This window comes from Lepisosteus oculatus, chromosome 9 (assembly GCF_040954835.1).
Source record: "Lepisosteus oculatus isolate fLepOcu1 chromosome 9, fLepOcu1.hap2, whole genome shotgun sequence".
Lineage (NCBI taxonomy): Eukaryota > Metazoa > Chordata > Actinopteri > Semionotiformes > Lepisosteidae > Lepisosteus > Lepisosteus oculatus.
The window spans coordinates 39,323,086-39,346,150 of record NC_090704.1 but is presented as its reverse complement, the minus strand read 5'-3'; the positions used below and the strand labels follow the sequence as shown (position 1 = coordinate 39,346,150).

The following is a 23,065-nucleotide window of genomic DNA, read 5'->3' as shown; positions in this document are numbered from 1 at the left end:
GTACGTATAATTTAGTTTTCAATTATAAAACTTAATTTAATAGACCCAAATTTTTACAGTCAGAGGGAGGAATGGTAGGAGCAGTGCATTAAGAAAGTATAATATAATTACAGCCCTGCATGAAAAAATCATTGTGCATGTATAAATAATGGCAGAAATAGAATTTTTACATAACCACAGGCATGCATTCTATATAAATAGATCTAGACACAAAACTGTAACCTTCAAGGTCATTCATTAAGTTTGTTGAAATATAGTTGTTGTTACGTAATGATATAGTTGTTGTATTGATATCTCTTTTTATGACTTTTTAAATCAACAACCAAACCAGTAATATTTAAGATATTCCAATGAATTAAGTAATGTAAGTTACAGTTTTCCCGTATAAAGATATATAGTGAAACACAAATTAAAACCTATGCAGACTCTTTTCATACTGTCCACATGCAGGTTCCTGAGAGCTTTTGTCAGGTAGAAGTTGGTGTTGACAAGACTGCCCCGTCAAACATGTCCAACAACTGCTTGATTGGGTCAAGACAGAAGTACAGTGGGGCAGTGAATGAAGTGAAATATATACACTAAGTGGCCCTTGTCTGGTTAAAAGATCACGCTGGTGTTTACGTGACAATAGGTGGAACAAGGTCTAGAAAAAATGCTACTGACATAACATTTTAAGACCGGCTACAAGAAGATCATCCCAAATGTCACCACTGATGATGATATTTTTACTTCACACAGACCACCGTACACCTTTTTGTTGCTTTCTTTATCATGTCAAAAGAGACTGAAAACAAGGCTTCATTAGAAAGCACCAACCTTTGTCAATATCCGGGGGGTTCCCATCTACCCCTCTACAATTCTGCACACATACATCCAACCTGCAGATGTGTTCACCATTGATGTGGAGTCACGTTGTGAGGAATGCTGGGTGTCTGTATTAGTTATCTAAGGCTCTCAGTCACCAGATGACTGGTCTTTCACAACACCCAGCAGCTATTGCAATAAAGAAATGATCTCAAATGATCCCAGCTAATTCCACCTGGGTAATTACCAATACAGTAACTGACTGGATCTGGGATGGTCATAGCCGCAATTGGCCTTATTGAGCTAATTTATTAGACTTATACACATGCACACCTCGCCTTTACATGTCCAAGCTCACAAGCACCCTATTCACACCACAAGTTTGTCATCACACTTTTTGGTATTTTCAAGCACAGGAAGTAATTAGGAGTACAAGGATGTGAGCTGATTTTCCACATGTTCTCATAATGTCATTACTTAGAATAGTTAAGAGATAAACTATGGTGAATTTCTAAAGTGTCTTAGTCTGTAGTCGTATGTTTGTCAGTCCTCATGCAACTTTCCCACCACGTAGTTAAACAATATCGGGTCATGTTGTCCTTTTCTGTTTGCAGGTATTCCAATAACATTCCACTACACACTGACATCATTTCATTTCATCTCCAACTTGAAAAGCAAATGCACTTTCAAAACAAAGACCTTCATCAAACTGTACATAGGAGCACTGATTGTACATTGATGGGGATAAGATCTTTTATTAGTTTAGTGGCACGTGTACTTACGAATGCTTTAAATGATAGATGTCAAAATTTTAATGACAACATCTTTTTAGGTTAAGTGATCATAATCAATTGAAAGTCTAAAGAAAAAAATGTTTTACATTTTCAGCATGGATGTACAGTAAAACACTGTCTACTGTAAAAATGAGAGATCAATGGGCACCAGCACTACTAAAATAGCATATTGCTCTCTCTTGTTATTTGCCATATTAGCACTTCCCACTTTCCTGTGAAATTCGCTGGATTGTTAAAAACTATCATTATGATATACCATATCATACATGGTATTTTCTTTTTATCCAATTAGCTTTGCAGCTTTATGTCATTCATTGAAAAACAGGATTTATTCAGGAGCTTTTGATTGCTCCCTAGAATTGAAGACTATTGACTCAGCATCTTCCTGCTGGGAACTGTCCCAGGTTTCAAACCTCAGGTTTGATTGTCAGCTGGACTGCAAATAAGAATTGCACTGCGATTGTTGAAGCTGAGGTGTAGTTTGTCAATGGAAGAAATTATTTTTGCAAAGTAACACAGATTGTATTGTTCATATTTGACTTCATGTACCTCTACAGCTACGAAAATGAAAGCATTTAAACTTCACATCACACCATCAAGCTTCTGCATGAGGCAGATTAACAGTGATAAGCACCTGTTCTGAATTCCAGCTTTGGTTGTCCTGTTTCAGCCTTGTTTGGCTTATAATAATTCAGCGCTTTATAGAACAGAAACAAGACCTTGAATAAGGTGGTTTATTTCCATAAATAAATAAACAAACAAGCCAAAGCTCGGCAAAGTCAAACCTTGCAATTTCAATACAGAGAAGAAGTCTGTCTGGTGGATCCATAAGGAGGGAAAACGAAGAAAGTCCAAAACAAGGAGAGCACTGTTTTAGACTCTCATTTTCTGGAAAAGTCAAGATGGATGTAATTTTATTAAATAAAGTTTATCTTTATAGATTATTGGCTTAGAAAAAAAGGAATAAACAAAACTGATAAACAAATATGTATTAGTGCGTCTGTCTGCCTTTTCTCCCTCTTTGCAAAAGCAAGTCTGGTGGTCTCAAGGGGTTAACAAGCTTAAGTATTCAATTTAACGGGTTTGCCTTCAGATCATTAGAAAACAGTGGAATGAAAGCAAACCTTAAGTTCCTCTAATGACTGGAATGAAAGCGGGTTTTAATTGCTGTCTACAATGGCCGTATTATTTCATTAAAACTAATTACCCTGTCAAGCAGTCCGCGTCGGCTTCATTTCAGCACAACAGGGAAGAAATGGGCCTTCAAGGCGCACCGCGCTCAATGGGATTGATCGTTCGGCTCGGCCACTAATAAGGTTAGGAAGAGACTGCTTTTATCTGCCCGAGAAGGGCTTTGGAGCACAGTACACAAATTGAGGGGTCACCAATGCAAAAGAGGCATGTTACGTCTTTTCCAAACAACTCCAGAACAGTAACTACTGGACATTTCTGTTGCAGGTCCTGCTCTATTATATGTTTCTGCGATCCCACCAAATTGTTCGCATGAATCGAGGCGCAATTTTCTACTAGCCTGAAATTCTCAAGCCTGAAATAGACAGCTGTTTCTTCACATCACCCTACCCTTGTACAGATGAAACCATTTTAACAATGTGACTAAATTTAACATGCCCAAGCTTTTACTGCTGCGAAACCGTTAACTAAATCCACAAATGCTCAGTTCATTGTGTCTGAAAAGCCAGACCTAAAATCTCAAACCATTTTGACCATTTTGGACGAAAGAAAAACAACCTACATTATGCATGGATAGGACAATGTTTTATTAACTTATTACAACGCACTAAGGCTATTCCTTAATGACCTGTACAACTACAAAAGTGAACATAAACTAGAGAAGCTAGACTAGAGCAGGGTTCTCACAGTGATTCTGAACTATCATATCCTTGTCTCACTCTGCTTATCAATAATAAATGAATAAACAAGTTCTTATCTGCTTCTGTCTGGGATCATAAGGGTGGCATCTGCTCTCAGAATTAATAAAAAATGTGTTTTATTATCCCGCTTGAAATGCTTGAAAATGAACAAAAAGGTTTATTTTAAAATCTTAAAAGCAAAACAAATGTAATGGGGACAATATGGACCAGTATATGAGTATGAAATCCCTACCAAGAGCAAAACTAAACTAAAAAAAACTGAAGCAGGAAAATGTGCAGTGTATTAATTTAGGGCCCAAATGAGCTGAGAAATGCACAGAGCTTTCAATAAACCTCAAGAAAATACGCTGCTCTGATTATTTGTATCCTGTTCTGCCCTTCACCATTCAAAACACAAACTGAAATTTTCCCAAAATGTTTGCTTACATCCACAAAGCTAATTAAATCCTTGGTATACTGTGAGCATTGGTTAGTAGATACAAAGTCTCCAGGAGACAATTTTTGCAGCTGAAGCTCTTCAACTATTGCTTGATTTTATCTTCTTTTTTGTCAAAGGAAAATTAGCTTCTTACCTGTTTCTGTCATTTGATTTTTTCATCAGGATTCTTCAGCCACACACTAATATGAGTCTTGATATACCCAGAGAGACTCTCCTGAGGTGTCAACTAACCTGGTATTAGTTGGTGAAATTGGCCACTTTGTTCACAGACATTTTAATTTCTGTCTACAATGTCATAACCAAAACCACTAAAGACATACAATAAAGTTACTATAATTTCAAAACCACTGCTAGGATACAGATGTATTGCCCATTGCACAGAACTTGTGTCCAAGGAAGGTTTGACAAGCTACTAACCTGCAGAAAACATTGTTTTTATTTCAACTTCCTGTGTACTTTTTCTCAAAACATGGTAAAAAAAAAAGAAAAAAATAAGCCATCAAGTACAGGATAACAGCCTGCACAGCTTGTTAAGATCAAATTCCTTAGAAGATCAGATCACTTTATTGGCCCAATACAATTTCTTGTATTAGGAATTTGTCTTTTTGCATACCCTAACTTGTTTTCCTGAGATACACAGACAGGAAGAGAATCTTGAGGTCAGAGCACAGTGTCAGTCATTTACACAGCAGCCCTGAAGCAGTTGGGGTTAAGGGCCTCGCTCAGGGGGCCAACAGATTAGGATTCCTCTACCGGCAATGGGATACAAACCAGCAATCTTCCAGCCACAGGCACAGATCCTTAGCCACAGAGCCACCGCACCCCATTGCCCGAAACCAGCCTGTAAGTGTTTTTCTGTCACATAACATATCTCTGTTGTTTTAAAAATAGATTATTAAAAGTTAATAAAAACATACTGTATCTAAGAGAAGAATATAATTTTAAGTTATAAAGCATGGATTTAGAATGTTCCAAACAAGCAACAAGGACAGCTAACAACACTAAAGCATAAAATAAGATAGATTCAACTTTTCCAGAAGTTTTGATAAGATCTCTCATAAAAGCATAGCACTAAAATGAAAAGTTACAGGAATTCAATACAATGTATGCACATGGATCGTGAACTGGTTAATGAACAGGAAGCAGTTTGCCATCTTAAGGGGTATAACCTCTAATTGGGCCGATGTAAGCAGTGATTCATTTGGCTCGTTGCTCTTCATCATCTATATGAACGATTTAAACCCTAGTATAGTTAGCAAAGTTAAACTTGCAGACGATACAAAAATAAATGAAGTGGCAAATACAGAAATACTGGGAAAGGAATATTCAAAGACAAGTGGCAAAATAAAACTTTCCAGTGATAATGGGTAATAGAAATGTATTCTGTGCATATTGCATGGATGATTCTGAGATTCAAAAATACATAATATTCAGAAATAGAATACATTCATGTTATATATATATATTTATGTAACTTTTTCCACATCCTCTTCAATACACTGTGTGGAAGCTATAAACCGGAATGTGTGAGTGTACAGCAAAAACTATGGAATTAGGTTCAGTGGAAGTTAAATTCAAGGTTTCCAAATGCACTATTAAGGAATCATTTTGAAGATTGTGTTCAGATGTTGTCAAATATCTCTAAAAGGATATTGCAGTCTTAGCAAGAATTCCAAGAAGACAAACAACAAAATGATTCCTGGTCTCAAGGGACTGTCATATACACACAGAGTGAAGGAGATAAATCTATTTAGTCTAGAAAAAATGAGATTGAATTGTTATATTAGATTGTAACGTATAAAGACCCAAATTCACAGTCTCAACAGAAACACTTTTTACACTGTAGAAAAGAAGGGAGTTTTTCTTATAAAAAGTGTAAAATGTTCTGTGCAATTGGAAGTTACTATCATTACATGTGGAGTGCTGTGCTGCTTTTTAAGCAATCATTTTGGAAAGGTATGTTTTCCAGGCATTACATTTAGTTCAGTGGATTTTAGGCCAGTGCTGACAAGGACATTTGAGTCAGTAGCTGCTTAAGTAAAGGCTCTTAAAGAAAGTACATGCTGTACCGATCATTGCATCCTGAGACTTAGGGGTTGTGTCCATGGCCTAATTTTAAATGAATAATATAATTTGTAAATATCAGAAATAAACAGATGTTAGGGGCAGGGCCACTTTCTAGTTAACCTGCTCAAGCCTTCTGCTGCTGCAAGCCTGCTATAAAAACAAAAAGATTTTATACCAGCTCCCCGCACTGTTTAATCTGATGTTGTTAAGGTGAGTCCTTTAGTAATGACGGACTGTTCTTTTATTAGAGGGGCAAGGGGTGATGAAGTGTCTCATTTACACTATGAAGACGTCATTCTTCACAAACAGCTGGGCTTTGAGGTGCAGTGTCATTAAATAAAAGCAGAAGGCATGGAAACGGTACTCATCATAGATGCCTACGCTTGTCTAGTTTATATCTAAATATACATCAAAGGGGTGTCCTTTAATTACTGCAATACAATAAAGTCTTGAGAGCTGCCATCTCTAAAGACCTCTTTATGCAGTGGTAAATTAATGTCAGTGCTGTACAAAGGATGATCACAGAGGAAGGAGGCAGCTGCTTGGTGTTCTTGAGGTGCACTTAGAATTTAAAGACACACTTAACAGACATTTGAATATTGTCTTAAGAACCGGTTCTACTTAAATAACTTCTTAAAGCAGCCAAGTGTACTCACAGGAGCTAACTCTAATACTTTAAGAACTATTTTATTACCTTGCATTACAACTTCACACTTATAGTTCTAAATCCCTGAGATATATTTTTCTCTTTTTTCTTTTCTAATTTCTAAACAAGCTAATATGAGGTTTAACGGTGAATGCTTTGTAGCAGTGTTGTTTTGAGACAACATGGGTCTTCCTAATCTTTTGAAAAAAGACCAGACGACTGCTTAATTCCCACAAGTGAGGAATGATGTGTTGCACAGAATTTTTATCAGCCTGTTAAACTATTTTCGACCTACCTGTTAGACTATTGTTTTAAAAACACTAATTTCATTTGACAGATGTGTATATAAAGAACAGAAAAGTAACTCTGAATGAGTTATGCAGTTTATGCAGCCGGTGACTTTCTTCCTTTTGATTTAATTTTCCATTTAAAAGTATAGAAATCCAAACTGTGAATTGAGAGGGCCAGATAAATTCCTCTTGCATTACAGTAAAATCAAAGTTTTTTTCCCTCAGAAATTCACCCAGTGTTTCACATAGACCTCTGATTTCAATTAGAAAACCAAAGTTTCTGTGCAAAAACAAATCCCTGTGAGGTCATATTTCATATATGATAGCTTGGGTGCTCCCAACGTTGAGTCCATTGTTTTGTTGAATGCCATAATATTCCAATATTGCTTTTGTTTGCATTGTTCTGCTGTTCATGCAGAGATGTAACAGCACATTGAGTCAGTGGCACATTATGGCAATTACCTCCAGAAAGCACAAGCTGCACAAAAGTGATCCAATTCAAGCCCATTGTAAGGCACCAGGAAACTGACGGGATCTTTGTTGCGAAGTGCTAGCTCTGTATACTCCGATTAATTCAAGCCTTATTTCATTGACAAGAAAGGGAAAAGTTTGCTGAGCTTCTAGATTTGCATGATATTTCTAAAAAGTTGTGTGCTTAAATGAGAAAATCAAAGTCTCAGGGCTAATTAGAAACCAATTTTAATTCCAATTCCAAAGGACTAATGCTGAAAAAAATCAATCGAACAAAAAAACTCCATACGAAAAACATAAACAAGTTTGTGGTGGCTGAAATTAAAAAGAGTAACTTACATCCTGGTTCTGTCAGTCCTTTTTCAATGTCATTAGTTAATTTTGGCTCCAGGTTTCCACAATTATATAGAATGCACTGTCAGTTTTCACAGAAATAGGTTTTTTTTATCCTTAATTCACAATGAACTCTTTTAAGTTTTCAACAAATTCTGTTTTTCAGAGAGATATATTATCCACAACCACACAGTACTTGAGCACACTCAGTTTAAAAGTCACATTAACGAATCAAGTACATTCAGTTCTTGTACTATGTCAAGACGCTAGACTTGGTAAGACTGGGTTCACTGTTGAAGAATTTTCTTTGTCTCTGTGCTGAGATTGTTTTTTTTCATTAGCATTTTGGAAGATTTCAACAAAACCATGGGAAAGAATATAATTCAAACAGTGAAACAACAACATACCAGAAAAATAGTCATAGTGAAAACTGACATTCAGATCTGACATACTTCCTCTTATCTATCCTTGGTTACCTCAGACATCTGTAGAGTGCACTTTCTTTATCTCAGGCCAGCTCTATTTCTTGTGTCTCTTCTCTTTCCAGCCAGTATCTCAGTGGCTAATTGCTCTTCAGCACTTGAGTCTTAATGAATCCTTGGAGACTTAAAGCAATAGAATTCCAGCCACCCTACTGGCTTCCTAAGATCTTTCCACAGGAGTCCATGAGCATCTAATTAGGATAAACTCCCTTTTAATTGCTGTGAAAAATACTATTAATTATGCTTCCACGCCTGGGACATTCTATCTTATAGCGCTCTACAAAACAAGGATGGGGAAGTCCTTTAGAAAATAAAGGATAAGGTACCTTTGGAGTGTGAAATAAAGGACTGTGAACAAAAACTGTTTTCACGTTTTAAGTTAAAAAATAATTTATGAGTCTTTATAAGATTAAATGTTATTGTCCGCTGCACTCCCAGTAAATGTTGGCTCGAAGTCTTAACAAGCCACGCCAACAGAGCATCAGTTTTATCACATTCGAGCAAGGCAACGCTGCAGTCGACCATGCTACAATCGATTGTACCTTGCTACAATCTCTATTTACAGGAGACTCAGGTTTAGCAGCACACTCCTCCAGCAGTGGAGTTTGTGTGGACCATTTGCTTATCTTATCTTTGACAGAGACTGTTAGACACTGGTACACTTCCTGTTTCGCTTTCTGGGTTTGTAGCCAAGACGTTCACACACAAGACAGCACAGTTCCAATAAAGACGGGAAGAGACCCCTGTCACCAGATGCCTCTCACAAGCAGGAACTCAAACATTGGAAAGTTTCTTGGAATATTCTTACTGCTTGAAGACATGGAAAACATTCAGTAAATTCTCTTTAACATTCAAGGGACATCCAAACAGAAAGCCCTTGTTTGATAATTTGATTTTTTTTAAATTATAATTTTCAAACAGAGCATTTTAACACTCCTTTCTATTTTGGGAAAGGTGTGGATCCAGCCAGCCACCCTGCCTTTTAATCCAACTTTGTTCCTCACTAGGTCCCCTGCACTAGCTCTTGGGTATGAGGACTGTATACTCTCTCCTCCAGAACATTCATTCTGGAGCCACTCGCTGTAACTTTCTGTGAGCTCCATAGCATCTTACAGCAGATTTAGCATTCATGGGAGGAGTAATGAGTCTTGTTAACAATAGCACAAATTCACGGATACTTGGCAAGGGCATTGACAAACAATGGCTTGTTCTTAGACTAGAAGCCGAGGATATCATGGCTGATGTAAGCAAGTCCAACCAATTGTACGTGACCACTTGAGTAATCCCATTTACAGATAAGTTATGATGTAGTTAGAATATTGAATAGATTTGTGAAGCGTGAGTGTTGGATATAAACAGAGATATATTACTGTTTAAGACATCTCCATCCATTCCAATGCAAAACGAACAAAAAAATGTAAGATCATCCAGTATTCAAAAGGCATACTCCTCCCATAGAAACCTTAAATCTAAACTTTTTTATGTAATTTGACAGACGCTATTTTTCCTATTGTAAATTGTCTACGATTTAGAGTGATTCTCCAATAGTAACATACTGTACTACTGAAAGGATGTGTGACACTCCAAATCCCAAATGTGTCATCATAAAACATTCATCATCTTGTATTAAATATTCATTGTTTAATTTAGAATGTACTAAAATGAACTCCTGCACTTATGATTCATAGGTTAAATTTAAATATACCTATAATGTGCAAACCCACAAGAGTTACAATTAAGAGAGAGATCATTCGGTTTTTTGTTACAATACATTTTTTATGTATTGTATGTGTGAAAGGATCATATAATGAGTAACTGCAGTGCATGAAGTGTTATAAAAGACTTTAATTGAAAGTGACAATTTGAAAAGTATATCTTTAGCAATACCAAAGGTTGATGGCCACAATGTTTGCAATAACGATTTAACTAAGTACTAATTATGTATCAACCTACAGTATTTCACTTTTGGTGAAAAAACAAAGCTTTTAGAGGCTGTTAGAAATCTGACCTAAGTTTAAAAAAAACATCAACAATGTGCTTGGCAGCCTGTACTATCTTTGCAAAATGGACACAGGCAAGGGATTTACCCTGTGCAGTGTACTGTAAATGCTTGTTTTTTTCACTGTCGTCTGTCCACACCATTGTGAACAATCGGCAAAACATTTGTGTGAACTAGCCAATTGTCCAGGAACTCACCCCAAACATTTGCCGTAAATCAGGGTCACGGAAGCGGAAGGGGATGTTAGAGACATGTAACCGTTTGGGCTGCTGCTTCTCTGAAGTGTCTGCAGGCTGTAGCTGTAGCTGCTGTGAGCCCTCTGTCTGTGCCACCTCATCTGTCTGCTGGAGAGAAACAAAGCACACGCTGTTAATGGGTTCCTACCTTGTGTTTGTGTTTTGGCATCCACCACATTACATTGCAGAAAAATGGGTCCCCTTTTTCTGTCTCTAAGACTATTGAACACTGATCCTGACAAAAACAACCACATGTTTTAAAATAACCAACCACAGTTGGCTCTTAGTTAAGCTTTCAGTCATGCTGCTTAAAGTTATATTTTTGTACAAGCTGAAACAATTAAAAGAATACATAATAAATATTGTAAGTATTATACAATAAATATGTTCAACATGGAGGATTGTAGATAATGGTAAAAAACTTGAAAATGTAGATTGTAAATGTAAAAACCTTTTACCCATCCAGATGAAGATTGCTAATGGCTGCTCATGCCAGGTGTAAAAACCTTAGGAAGGATATCTGAAATACTCCTTCTATTCAAAGCCTGAGCACAGATCTGTCCATCATGTTCACAGAGTGGCTGTGACTGTGGCACTTTACAGGATGAATGCTGTGCCTTTGAGCTCTTGTCTGTGACAACGAAGATTTATTTCAGACACAGAAGAGTCTTCATATTACCAATAAAAACAAAGTATTGTCTGATCTATCTGGGGATGCACAAACACAGTCTGTCTTTGACAGAGTGCCCAGACAAATCCAAAAATATTTAACTACGAAGTAAAGAATGGAATGCTTGTGATGAACAGCTGGCGAAATTTCAAAATACAAAAAAACTATTTTGGAAGAACAGAAAATACAGAAAATGTGGAGAATTAGAAATAAAGATGGAAGGCTTTTCAATTTAAAAAGTGTATAGAAATCAGGGACAGAGTCTGGTCTAATGAGAATATGCTGAGAAAGTATTGGTCTTTGCGCAAATATTTAAAATAGCCCCATACAACGATATACAAAGAATGAGAATGTTTTCTTTGTAAGGGCCTTAAATAAGCTTATAATGATGAATGGATATATCTTTTGTCTGGTCTATAGCCACAACCATGCACATTGGGCCTAAAGCACTTGGTTTTGTTTTTTAATGGTTAGTTAAAACACAGCTTTTATTCCTGTATCGTTTACTTCCAATTATTTCCCATTATTGTTGCATGCATCTTTTAGGGGGACCAGAAATGTTGAATGCAAATGCAAACCCCTATTTCCTTTCTAATTTTTTCATCAGCCTTTTTATTCATGTCCTCTATTCTTTATTCCAATACATACAATGTTGTTAAGACTGTTACTCTGCAAATTATAATAACTAGTACTACGTTAAAATAATGTGTGATAGATTAATTTAAAGTGTGTGGTATGGAATTGATGTATTAGAGCTCAGTGTCATGGATTTCTGGGGCAATGCAGTGCAACCAGGTGTCCCCAAACTGTTTCATCGCATCTGTCTAACAGACAAAGAAGAAATATGTTAATTCCAGAATAGCCAGGTCACCCGGTGCCTAACACAAGCACCAGCAGTGAACCAGAAAGAATTCACAAATCACAATAAGATCACTTTATTGACTCTATCCAATTTCTTGTATTAGGAATTTGTTTTTACACATACCCCAACATGCTCTCCCTGAGATACACAGACAGGGTGAGAAGCTTGGGGTCAGAGTGCAGGGTCAGCCATTTATACGGCACCCCTGGAGCAGTTGGGGTTAAGGGCCTTGGTCAGGGGCCCAATGGAGTAGGATTCCTCTCAGGCTGCAGGATTTGAACCAGCAACCTCCCAGCCACAGGTGCAGATCCTTAGCCACAGAGCCACCACAGCACCCCTATTAAATGTTAGTAAATTAAAATAACAGGAGAAATAGTAGGGCGAAGACAAGGACTCAAAAAAGCCACATTCCAACAGCCAGCAGTCTGTCTCTGTTGAGAACGGACTCCTCGCAGAGACGGATTCTGAGCTGCACTAGGCTCCTCAGCTAAGTACACAAGAGGCTGTTTGAATAAGATGTGTAAATCAAAAGGTCCCCAAGGCATTCCTCCTTCCGCACGACATTGAAGAGCTGCTAGCACAAACACTTCCACAGCATAAAGTGTCTGGCTCATATACACAGCACAGCAAATACACTGCGGAGCGGCTTTTTTGTTTGGGAAGACCCATGCACCTCCAGTCCTCCAAATATTGCCCGTGCTGAGTAGTTCTCCATCTGCAAAGATGCATTTTGAATAACTGTCATGACATTTGAACTTATGTCTGAACTGTGAAAAAAATACTTGGGTCTGAATTGTCTTACATTGTAAATACAGATTAGATTCTTGGCACACTTGCACCGGACACTCACAAATCCAGCTAATTTTCCAACTCCCAGCAAAACCTTTGGTTAAGTGCCAAAGCCCAATACCTCTAGGCTCCTGAAAAAATGGATGCATTTGTGAACTGCATATCCGTCTTCCCATTTCAGGTTGCTAATATCAAGTAGCTCCTGGCAGCTGGGAGATTAGTTGCTGTAATGAAAGGATGAGGGAAAGGGCCTCTTGAGTGCGACATGTGTTAGTGTGAGAGGGGTTAAGTGGTTGAGCCAAGCTGAGGGGGGGCTGGAGGAAAGAGGCGGGGAGGGGGGGGGGTGCGGGGGGAGATGCATTACACTGACAACTCATGACCGAAACATGGGCGGGGGTGGGCGGAGAGGGGTGATCAGGAAGCTTCAGGCAGTGTATCGCTGACTCTCATCTATCACAGAAAATGTTGCCAGTTTTGTAAAACCAGACCCAGCAGTCCCTGCATACTGTAGCAACAGTGCACGCGCATCTATTCGGCCTTGTGTCTGCAGCCACTTGGAACTAAATAGACCCAGACATGGCAGTGCTACTTTGACTCCTGAGGTGCTCTTTCTCTGCATTGGAGTGCTGAAGTTGTCCTGACTTGAACTCCACAGCTCTGAATACTGTTTGCATTGCGGCTAGAAGACTTACATTACAGCTTGCACCACAAACTCAAAGCACACATGTATATCACTAGAACCTCCTTGCTTTTAGCCTTTGGTAGTGTGCTGAGTTACTGTAATAAACAGTGTTCCCTGTTCAGTGGTAAGGGATAGATGTCACACAGCAATTCTAAGTAAACTTGAAGAAACACAACATCCTTGGTGGTCTATAAGGAAAGCTGCACAATAGTGATGTCTTTTTTTTAACCATTGTGTTAACATAAATGTGGTGGGTTTTGGTGTGAGATGAGTGATTGCTGGGGGGGGGTTTAAACAAGCCAAGACTCTTTTCAACTGTCACTGAATCAAACTGCTCCCACAGACCAGCAACCATCTAGCCCAGCCAGTCTGGCAAACACAGGAGCAGGCCTTTTTATGCTAATTACAGTGGTTCTCAGCACTCCAAATACACAGTGATAAAGACTTAAATAATTAAAAACCACTCTGAAAATGTGTTTGGTGATTATTTATCGGCGCATGGCGTTATTGATTGCCAACAAAAAGCAACAGTGGCAGACAGTCAGCCTCTTTGAAGATGAAGTACTAGCAACAGTGTTGGATTCCAACTTCTGTCCCCCAGCTCCTCAGCCCTCCCAAACTAATTGGCCTATTGTAGCTTGGCTGTCTCCCGGCTGTGCTGTTCGGTGCCTGAGTGCGGGTCGCTGAAGTCTCGGCAGATAGATGGGTTAAATGGCTGCGTAATTACAACTCGGCGTTACTGCTTCCCCTGGAGTGCCGTGTATGAAATCTCTCTGCCTCCAGGGCTGAGCGGAGCACATGTTCTATATCATTTATCATAAACGTGTCATTTGTGGTTAAGAGTCTGGGCTCACAGCAGTTCCCATCAGGAAAGGAAGAGAAAGTATAATAGCAAGTTTAACAGGTAACACGTACCCCCTCTCCCAGTTGTACTGCCTGCCTAAAAAATAAACAATGACTAAAAGATACATACTGTAGGGGCACCTGTGTACTTGGGAAATTAGTTTTTCATTAAATATTTTGCATATGTACATTTTCTTGTCTTTCGAAAAGGAAGGTGCCTATCCATTCACTTATCCCACAATACAAAAGCTGGAGATGAGTGTGAAAAGCAATAAACAACACAACTATACACTGCCATTCTATCTGTACTCCATAGGATTTTCTTCGGGGATACTTCCTGTTTTTCTTATTTATGTGCATGTTTGGGGAGCCATATAAGTTTTTCTTTTAAAATAAATAGGAGATAAAAACGGCCTCTATAGAGCAACAAATGTTTCAGAACCCTTTTGGAGTATTAAAGTGTAAACTAGGCTGTCATCTGCTGTTGGCTTGGAGATTGCGTTTCTATCTCTTCACGGTACACTCCCTCTGCTCTCATGCTTACTCTGCATTCCAGGGCTTATTCCCGCTCTCCGTCTCCCTGCCAGCTCACAGCCCACTTATCGGGAAATCGCTGTGAAGGAAAAGAGCTCTCCTGTGTGGTAAAAAGTGGCTTCGGAAGCAGAGAGTGAGAATACAGACAGATGCGCACAAGATACAAAAACATACCCCCACACACACTACTCACTCACCCATTCACCCATTCCCAGGGCTCTAAGATAACCGATCTGGTCTGCAGGAGGACCAGGACTGGGAGACAAGACTGAGAGCTTCAGCCAGTCTGTGCTTTGCTCGGTTGTATGCCATCAGGGGATAAAGAAAAGCCCATTCCTTAACAATCTCTTTTACCACCTCTTGAAATTCTTGTCCACCCCTCTGGAACAGTCCTGAAGTCTCCAAGGGGAGAGTGCAGTGTTATACTGAAGCACATAAAGAGGAACAGAGTAGCAGCACTTCACTCAAGGATGTGTCTGGTGGGTTTAATCTAATTACCCCAGTACCAACTCATCCCCCAGCCTCCCTTTTTCACACCGCTAAGGAGCCTTCTACAGGGGTTTTAGTTTAGCAATTTGTCTTTTAATTTGTGTTAATTGCATGTTAATTATATTGCAGCTTGCATGTGCGGCATCTGTCTTTCAGGAGATGAGGTTGCAAAGGGTTTTTCTTTTTCCTCATCTAGTAAGAAAATAATTAAAAGCCTCCTTCTTTGGAGATACCATGCTCCTGCAGTCCTGAAAACTGGGAGACTTGAGATCAGGTGTGTCACAGAGAACCTGCAGGCTGCTTCAGTCTCTTCCCAGTTCTTTTTTTGTGATCTAGTGCTTATTATTATTTAAAAGAAAGCACGTATCGAAATCACCCATTCACAAGATGATAAGAATGCAAAACTGGAGAAGCATCAGTTTTGAGGTTTGACAACAAATTGAAAAGATATAAATGTTATACATTTCACTGTTGAGTGGGTGTAGTTTTATCACTTATTTTGAAGCTATGACAATATAACACAGATGAGTATCTCTGGTATCTAATTCTTCATGTTTCCCATTGAGAGTACTATACAGTACTACTAGACGGTTCCTCAGTGATCCTTCTAAGGAGGTTTCTCTCTTTGAAACTCTTGACGTTTGGCGAATGACTCCCTTAACATAGAAAAGGAAACATTAAAAGAATTTAAAAAAAAAATCTGATTTAAGATTATATTTTCCTCATGACGCTAAGAGGCAAGGCACAATAAAATGTTAGTGTGAAAAGACCCTGGAACAGACATCTGGAGAAGACCCCAGCTTCCTGTGGCCCTTACTGGGATAAGTGGCTTTCTGAAAATGGATGGAGGAATGCAGATGTGTACGATTTTCTATGGACCCGTACAAACAGGAAAAAGAGAGTCCTCCTGCTTGAATCTGACTGGTCCTGTTCGTTTTGTCCATACTTAAGTGTTAGTGACCCTCAATATGCTTGTTAGTAATCTCTAGCGTTGCACTTCTATGACTTGCAGACCCCTTAGAAGACAATCTGTACTCTTTCTAGTGAGGAATTATGCTGCTCTACACTGGCAACAGTATTGACAACAAGGATCTTTTCTATGCATTTGAAATCATTTCATTCTGTGCTGATACTCAAACTTTTGCCCTGATTGTCACTATAGAAGATTCCTTCTCGCTTCATGGCACTGCGTTGCGTCCCTGCCAAGCAAGCCTGGAAGAGCATCAGAGTGGTGAGGCTGCTGAGGAAAATAATTGCCAGAACATTATTATACAAGACCACCTTCTGCACCCCTCTGTGGCCCTCCCTCCTCTCTCCCATGAGTCCTGTCACTCCGGAGGTGGTGTGAGAGACTCCCGCTACGCAGGCTGTTAGCTCGGTGAAGTAACACAGCTTCTTGTTCAGTCATTTCTCTAACATACTCATTCAGTGTTATCTGCAAATCACTTCCGAAGTGCTCTCCTCAGCACTTTTCCCCTTGGAATGGCAGTACAACCACATAATTGAAACTATCTGATTGGAAAGCTGCCAAGCAGGTAGATTACATCCGATTAGGGTGATACCGGCGCTTCACTTAAAGGGATTAGACTGAGCCACTTTATTTATTTTTTTTGTTCCTTTTTTTTTTTCAGAAGGAGTTACAGACAATGCTTTTTGTCACTTGCCAGCACTTTGGGAGAGAAAGGCTGCTTGCTGAACTGTTGTCACAGATAGCTTAATATTCCAGTGGCAGAGTCCTCGGTTATTTTTTTAAACATCTTTTTAAATATTCCTATTTTCTTGCAAAATACGTCACACAGAAATGTATTTATGTATTTTTTATGGCATTTATATGGCCCATTTTAAAGTGCTCTAAAATAACATTCGATTCTTATTCATGTGTCTCGTTCAATTATTGATAGCCGCATTATTACGTTATTACACTTTCTGTTACTCAAAATTGTTAGTTGTGATTTGCCGCTAGAATGTTAATACATGCATCCTTACATTAATTCAGGATTACATTTCAATAGCAATTCAATATCAAATTATTTAACAGAAGAATCAAATAAAAGAAGGGGTTTTAGGAGATTCCAATGATAATTTAAAAATTCATCAAAACTACTGCCACTGTCACCATGAATAATAATATTAACAACATCAGAAAAGGGAAACTGAAAAGAGAATGATCTGCACTGAATAAGGTAGACTGTGTTATATCCTAAAATTGATATAAGTCCCTTCATTTAACCATATGAATTACTGTGATAATGCAAAAAAATACGACATTTCTCTTTACATTTTGGGTTACTCCCATTAAACTTCAAATATTCACTTGAGTTATAAGTTGAGATACAAAGCTTTCTTCAGTTTGTAAATGAAAAAGTAGACTTAAATGATAGAAAATCTACATTCTTCACATATTTGGTAAAATCCAAACCAGATAGTTTTTTTTCAACCAAAGAATATCTGGAGGGCTTCTGCCCATTGGGTTTTAAAAAGATCTGCTTACTACTTTCATGTGAAGTTGTCTGAACTGGCGTTTCGAGAAAGGCTTAAGAGCACTGTGTGGACAACCCTGCGAGATGTCCACGAGGATAACTTAGGACTCAGACTCGGCACGAGCCTTTTCTGGGTTTAATAAACCGTAAAGAATACATGCAGAATAACAAATCTAAACTCTAAACACAACAAGGGCACAAAGGAACAATCCAGTCAGACGATGCTCTGTGAGGAAACGCAGCATTCGTTTTTACCGAAGAAAGGGTGAGCTGCACTCTCATTACTTTAAGGGAAACACTCTGTTTCATTATTTTTGCGATCTTAGCCCTTTAAGTTATAAATAATAAAAGCAGTAAGTGCTGAGCTGGTCACAAGCGATTTTCCCATTGGGTTTTGTAATCAAAGCCGACTCTCACCGTCTGACACCAAAGCAAACAGGAGAGGGCTGTCATTAAACCAGAGGAGCTGAATGGCTGCCTGTGAGAAAGCCTCTCGACTGAAGCTTTCTTCTCTTCCCATTCCCTTGGGGATTAGACCAGTGCTTATAATGCATTTTACTGATGTTTTGCCTATCATCATTGGAGCCTCTGAGGCAGAGTTGGAGCTATGTCCATCCACAACCTCAGACTGGGTCACGTCACTTTGCACAATATGAGAAGAAACTGGGATGTGACAGGGTCAAATGTGAACCAAGATCAAACGGAAGTCCGCTGATGGAAAAAATGAACTATTATAAAAATCTGCTTAGTATGTCACGTCTCTGAGATACTGTGTTATGTAGCCTTGCAGTTGTGTTCCTTGTTCTAGTTGTTAAGAATTAAACATTATGAGAGACCACAGAGGCCCACTAGTACAAATCAAATTTTGACAAATCAAAACATAGCAAAGCGCAAAGAATCCTATCAGGACATGTATTCACAACCATCTTCCCTCTTCTCTTCCTTTTGATTTATTTTAACAACTCCAGAAGATGAAAAAATATAAACAAAGATTTATGGTTCAAAAAGCTAGAAAACAGTAATTTAATGGTAGTCCTATCAAATGTTCAAATCCATCCATCCAATTTCTAACAGTTTCTTCCAGTTGAGGAGCTGGGGCCAATCCCAGCAAGCAACAGATGCAAGTTAGGGTACACTCTGGACAGGATGCCAGTCCATCACAGGGCAGGCACATAGACACAAATACACTCACACCTAGAGCCAATTTTCTCTGAAGCCAATTAAGCTCCCAGTATGTTTTTGGACTGTGAGGGGATGATGGAGCACCCACAGGAGACCCACACAAATAAAGGGAGAACATACAAAATACACACAGCACCCAAAGGACGAAATTTAACCCAGGGCCCCAGTGCTGCAAGGAAACAATGCTAATCACTGCACCACCATGCCACCCCAAACGTTAAACATTTGAGTACTAAATGAAGAATGTTATATATATATAAGCTATCTTGAAGAGGAAGAATGATTATAAATTAACTGACAGTCAAAAGAAACACAATACATGTATGTATGTAACATTGGAAAACAGAACATTCAGGTTTTGTATACTGATTTAATATTTTTTGGCCTTATTTGCATTAAAGGTTCATTGATGCTGAAAGTGATGCACTTAAGCGACCCTCAAGCTCTAACTCATCTCATTTATTAGAGTTCACTGGGCACAGGTGATGATGAGGTAATTTAACCTGTTCAATATCAATCCTATTGAAGATTAAGAAAGGAAAACTCAGAAAAGAACAACGGATTATGAAAAGAATAATGTTTTCATGTCATCGGTATATTGGAACAACACATCAAGTGGTTTTATTAGAAGTTCAGCCAAGTCCTCTTAAGTGATGAATCAAGGTTTTGTGCTGAGCACTCTTATTTATATCAATGAGTGAATATGCAGAATGATATACTAATTGTTGGGTGCACGACTGACTAATCTATGGAGAGGCACAGGTGAGATGGTCTGGGTAGGAGAGCTTCGTTGCTACAGATCTCCTTTTGTAGTGATTGATGGCAACTTGATTGTATGGTGCTACATGAATGAAGTCATGAGACCTTACATCCTCCTGTTCCAGTACAGTAGGCTTAATCTATGTTGAGAACACTCTGGTAAGACAACAACTAGACTTGAGCCAAAGTGAATGTTTGTATGATTAGCTGGAACAAGGGATGGCTTGGAAGCCTCAGAGATCTGTGAGCAGGCACAGGATTGTCCAGGTTCTATGACAGGAATGGGACAGAATCCCATAGGATTGCATCAGCCACCTGGAGCAAAACTTTCATCACAGATGTACCGCTTATATTGCTTACAGCAGTGGCCCCACACTACACATTACTCGCCTGTGACCTTCACAGTAGACCTCACTGTTGATGACCAATGTTAATCGACATAATGAATTCACCTAAATCACGTCTGTTCAATAAAAACATGTCAGAGCTACAGAAAAGATTGCAATTTTCCAGACGATCACTTTGTTTCAGGTTCGGCATAATTCCATCTATTTTATTCATCGTTTCCAGCAATGTTTTTGCCTCTTTTTCAACAACAGGTTTTGTAGCATTTTTACTGTTGCAATTGTACAGTATGTGAAATCTTACTCAGCTTTCGTCTCTTCTTATTATTTCATTATGCACAGGGATCACAATAAGATGGCCTGTCATGCACATCTGGTTGTAAGCTTATTAATCTAAATATCTCATACAGTACCTCTCATGTAAGAGGCTTTATTTTGCTGTGATCAAGATTTCAAAAGCTTTGAAAGCAAGAGAAAATATACACCCTAAATTCAGTAGATGGAAGCAGCCAGTGGTTCCCTGGCGAGCAAGTAAAATTTAATCATAGGGCAATAAATAAGGCATGCATGTTGCAGTGCCATTTTAATTCTTGTATTTCTGTGTTTGTTATGCGCACTACTAGTTCAGAAGCGGTGTGATAATTGTGCTGATGGTTGTTGCACCACTGGGTGACTTACCGGTACTGTCGTTGTGCCGGTGAGGGAGGGCGTGCTGGAATCGGTGCCCGGCTGCTCTGAGTGCGTCTGTGTGGGGGTGTAGATGGTCATGGCATGCTCGGGCACTGTGCTCTGCCCCGTGTAGTCCTGCGTGGGGTGGGGGTGTGGCGCTGCATACTCCGCAGGAATCCCGTTCTGAGGCGGCGGGGGGTACTGGGCCGGGGGGTACGGCTGGGCCATCGCTTCTGGGGGGGCTGTGGCCTCTTGGTTACCCTGTTTTTAACAGAAAAACATTTGTTAAATGTGATGCTAATCGTTCAGCTCTTGCTTAAAGAGAGGCAAACCAATGACCCTCCTCCCCTCCCCATCTCCACCCCTAGGTCTGTGTCGCTTAAAATTCCAAAACTGAATTAGGAGTGCCATTTTAACCCTGATGATGCTCACAATGCACTGCAAGGAAGACAAAACACATTTTTTAATAAGGAAGAAAGAACCCTAGAGGAATTGCGCCCATACTGCAAATTGCTTTCTTAAAAGAATGCTCTCATTTAAAAACAATCTAAATTCCACAAAGGGTGTTTGGAAGGACAAAAAATAAATAAAAAATGACTGACGCGAGAAAAGAATTGATTAAGAAAGGAACAATAAGATGCTTATCTGGAGGGAGTATTTAAAAGCAGATTCACTAGAACTGGATGAATAAATAAAGAGGCAACATTCAAATCTACATAGGATATCTGCGTGGCTGAAGTTTCTGAAAAGAGTCTTTATGACACAGCTGTTTAGACTCGAAGCAACATTGGGGAATACGTACACCATGGTCTGAAGTGCAGTTGGGAGAAAAAGGAAAGAAAACCGATGTAAATCTAATTTCAACTAAATCTGGTCATTAGACGCAAAATCTGTCTTCTGAAACCACTAGAAAATAAATAACAAAAAACATATATAGAAAAGGGTATTCCCTAGTTAGCTTTTAAGCAGCATACTATCAGCTAAAATTGGAAGTGAATGAAAACATAAAAAAGAAAGCAGTAGAAAATTGGTAGAGAGCACATTTTGGGGTCTCGTTTTTCATCTCAGATCACAAAAGGCTGGGGAAATAAATGCTGTCCTGCAAGCTAAATAACTTAGGGAAAGGGCTATCATATCGCGTTTCAGGGCAGATTAAAGAATCGCTTGATCATTATTACCCAACACACTTTATTTTGTAGAACATCGTTCGATAGCAGCACAGGGCTGGAACGAGGGGAATCTAAATTGCTCTCTTGGCAAGCACGAGGCGAAAGATCAATTAACTGATAAATTTTTGATTATAACCTTTGATTTAAATTACAGGTTTCTAATACTAGCAGCCATTTCCCTTCTGTGGGTCCCCCCCCTGCTCTCTCTTTCTCTCCTCTCCAGGCTGAGTGTCAGGGTGTGAATTAGAGTCATCTCGGTTTCTCTTTCTTGCGGTCAGTCCTGGCTCCTGTGCAGGCTTTGTCCTGACACCGTCCTGTCACTCTCAGCACTTGCTTTTCGCTCCCAGGAAAGAGTAGCCTTTCACTGTGATTGACAGCATCGTGTCTCTCTGGGATTCCTTCATCGGGCAGGGGTCATCTTCGCTGTCACTGTGTGATTGCAGGGGTAAGGCAGTAAGGTGGAGGGATGGCGGGTAATATGCTCTCATTTAGGGGGTATTAAGTGTATAGGGACATCCTGTCTGGGGGTAGGGTGGGGGCTGAGGGGTGTTATTTGAGGATATTAATCTAATACTAATCTAGGCTTGCCCTTTGAGACTCAAGCTTGACCCCTGAGCTGAGAACCTGCCACCAAAATGTACAGTTTCTCTCGGAAGCACAGAACAACAAGAAAGCAATAATCCTATCAGCCAGAGGAAGTTGTCTTTTTTCCAGAAGCCAGGAGACACTTCAACATCCTATCCATGGCTAAATTCTCGGTTTCCAAGGGCTAGCTCATAAGTTTCAAATCCATTAATTTATTGACTTTTTCCAGCAAATTGTTTCGTTGTCTTCTTTTTCCCACACATTGTCAAAGCCCAAAACAATTTAGGGAATGTGTCCCATGATCTGCTTACATTTCAGTCTATGTGTTCGAAGTGGAAAATAAATGATCTGTGGTACCCTGGTCCTTTTCATGGAACACTTTCAAACTCAGTATTGTATGTCTCCACCTACTTAATATTGTAAGCTGAGATATCAGTGAGCCATGTAAATTTAGTTTTTGCAATAATAACTGACAATAGACCTAGAATGCATTCTTTCATTTTTAGTCCTCTGACCTACTGTATTGTAAAAGTATGTATAATGTATGGAAAGTAC

General features: G+C 39.2%; 1 protein-coding gene across 14 annotated transcripts in view; it reads right to left on the bottom strand.

The window, feature by feature from the left end:
- Nucleotides 1–23,065, bottom strand: part of rbfox3a (RNA binding fox-1 homolog 3a) — a 513,805-nt gene that overhangs the window by 40,913 nt on the left and 449,827 nt on the right. For 13 of the 14 annotated variants that reach the window (XM_069194511.1, XM_015356549.2, XM_015356551.2 and 10 more), the window contains 2 exons: nucleotides 20,766–21,017; nucleotides 10,415–10,561 (listed from right to left, as the gene is read on the bottom strand). In XM_069194511.1, coding sequence (XP_069050612.1) covers nucleotides 10,415–10,561; nucleotides 20,766–21,017 — 399 coding nt within the window. The remainder of the gene's footprint in view (nucleotides 1–10,414; nucleotides 10,562–20,765; nucleotides 21,018–23,065) is intronic. The other variant, XM_069194509.1, reaches the window with a different exon arrangement.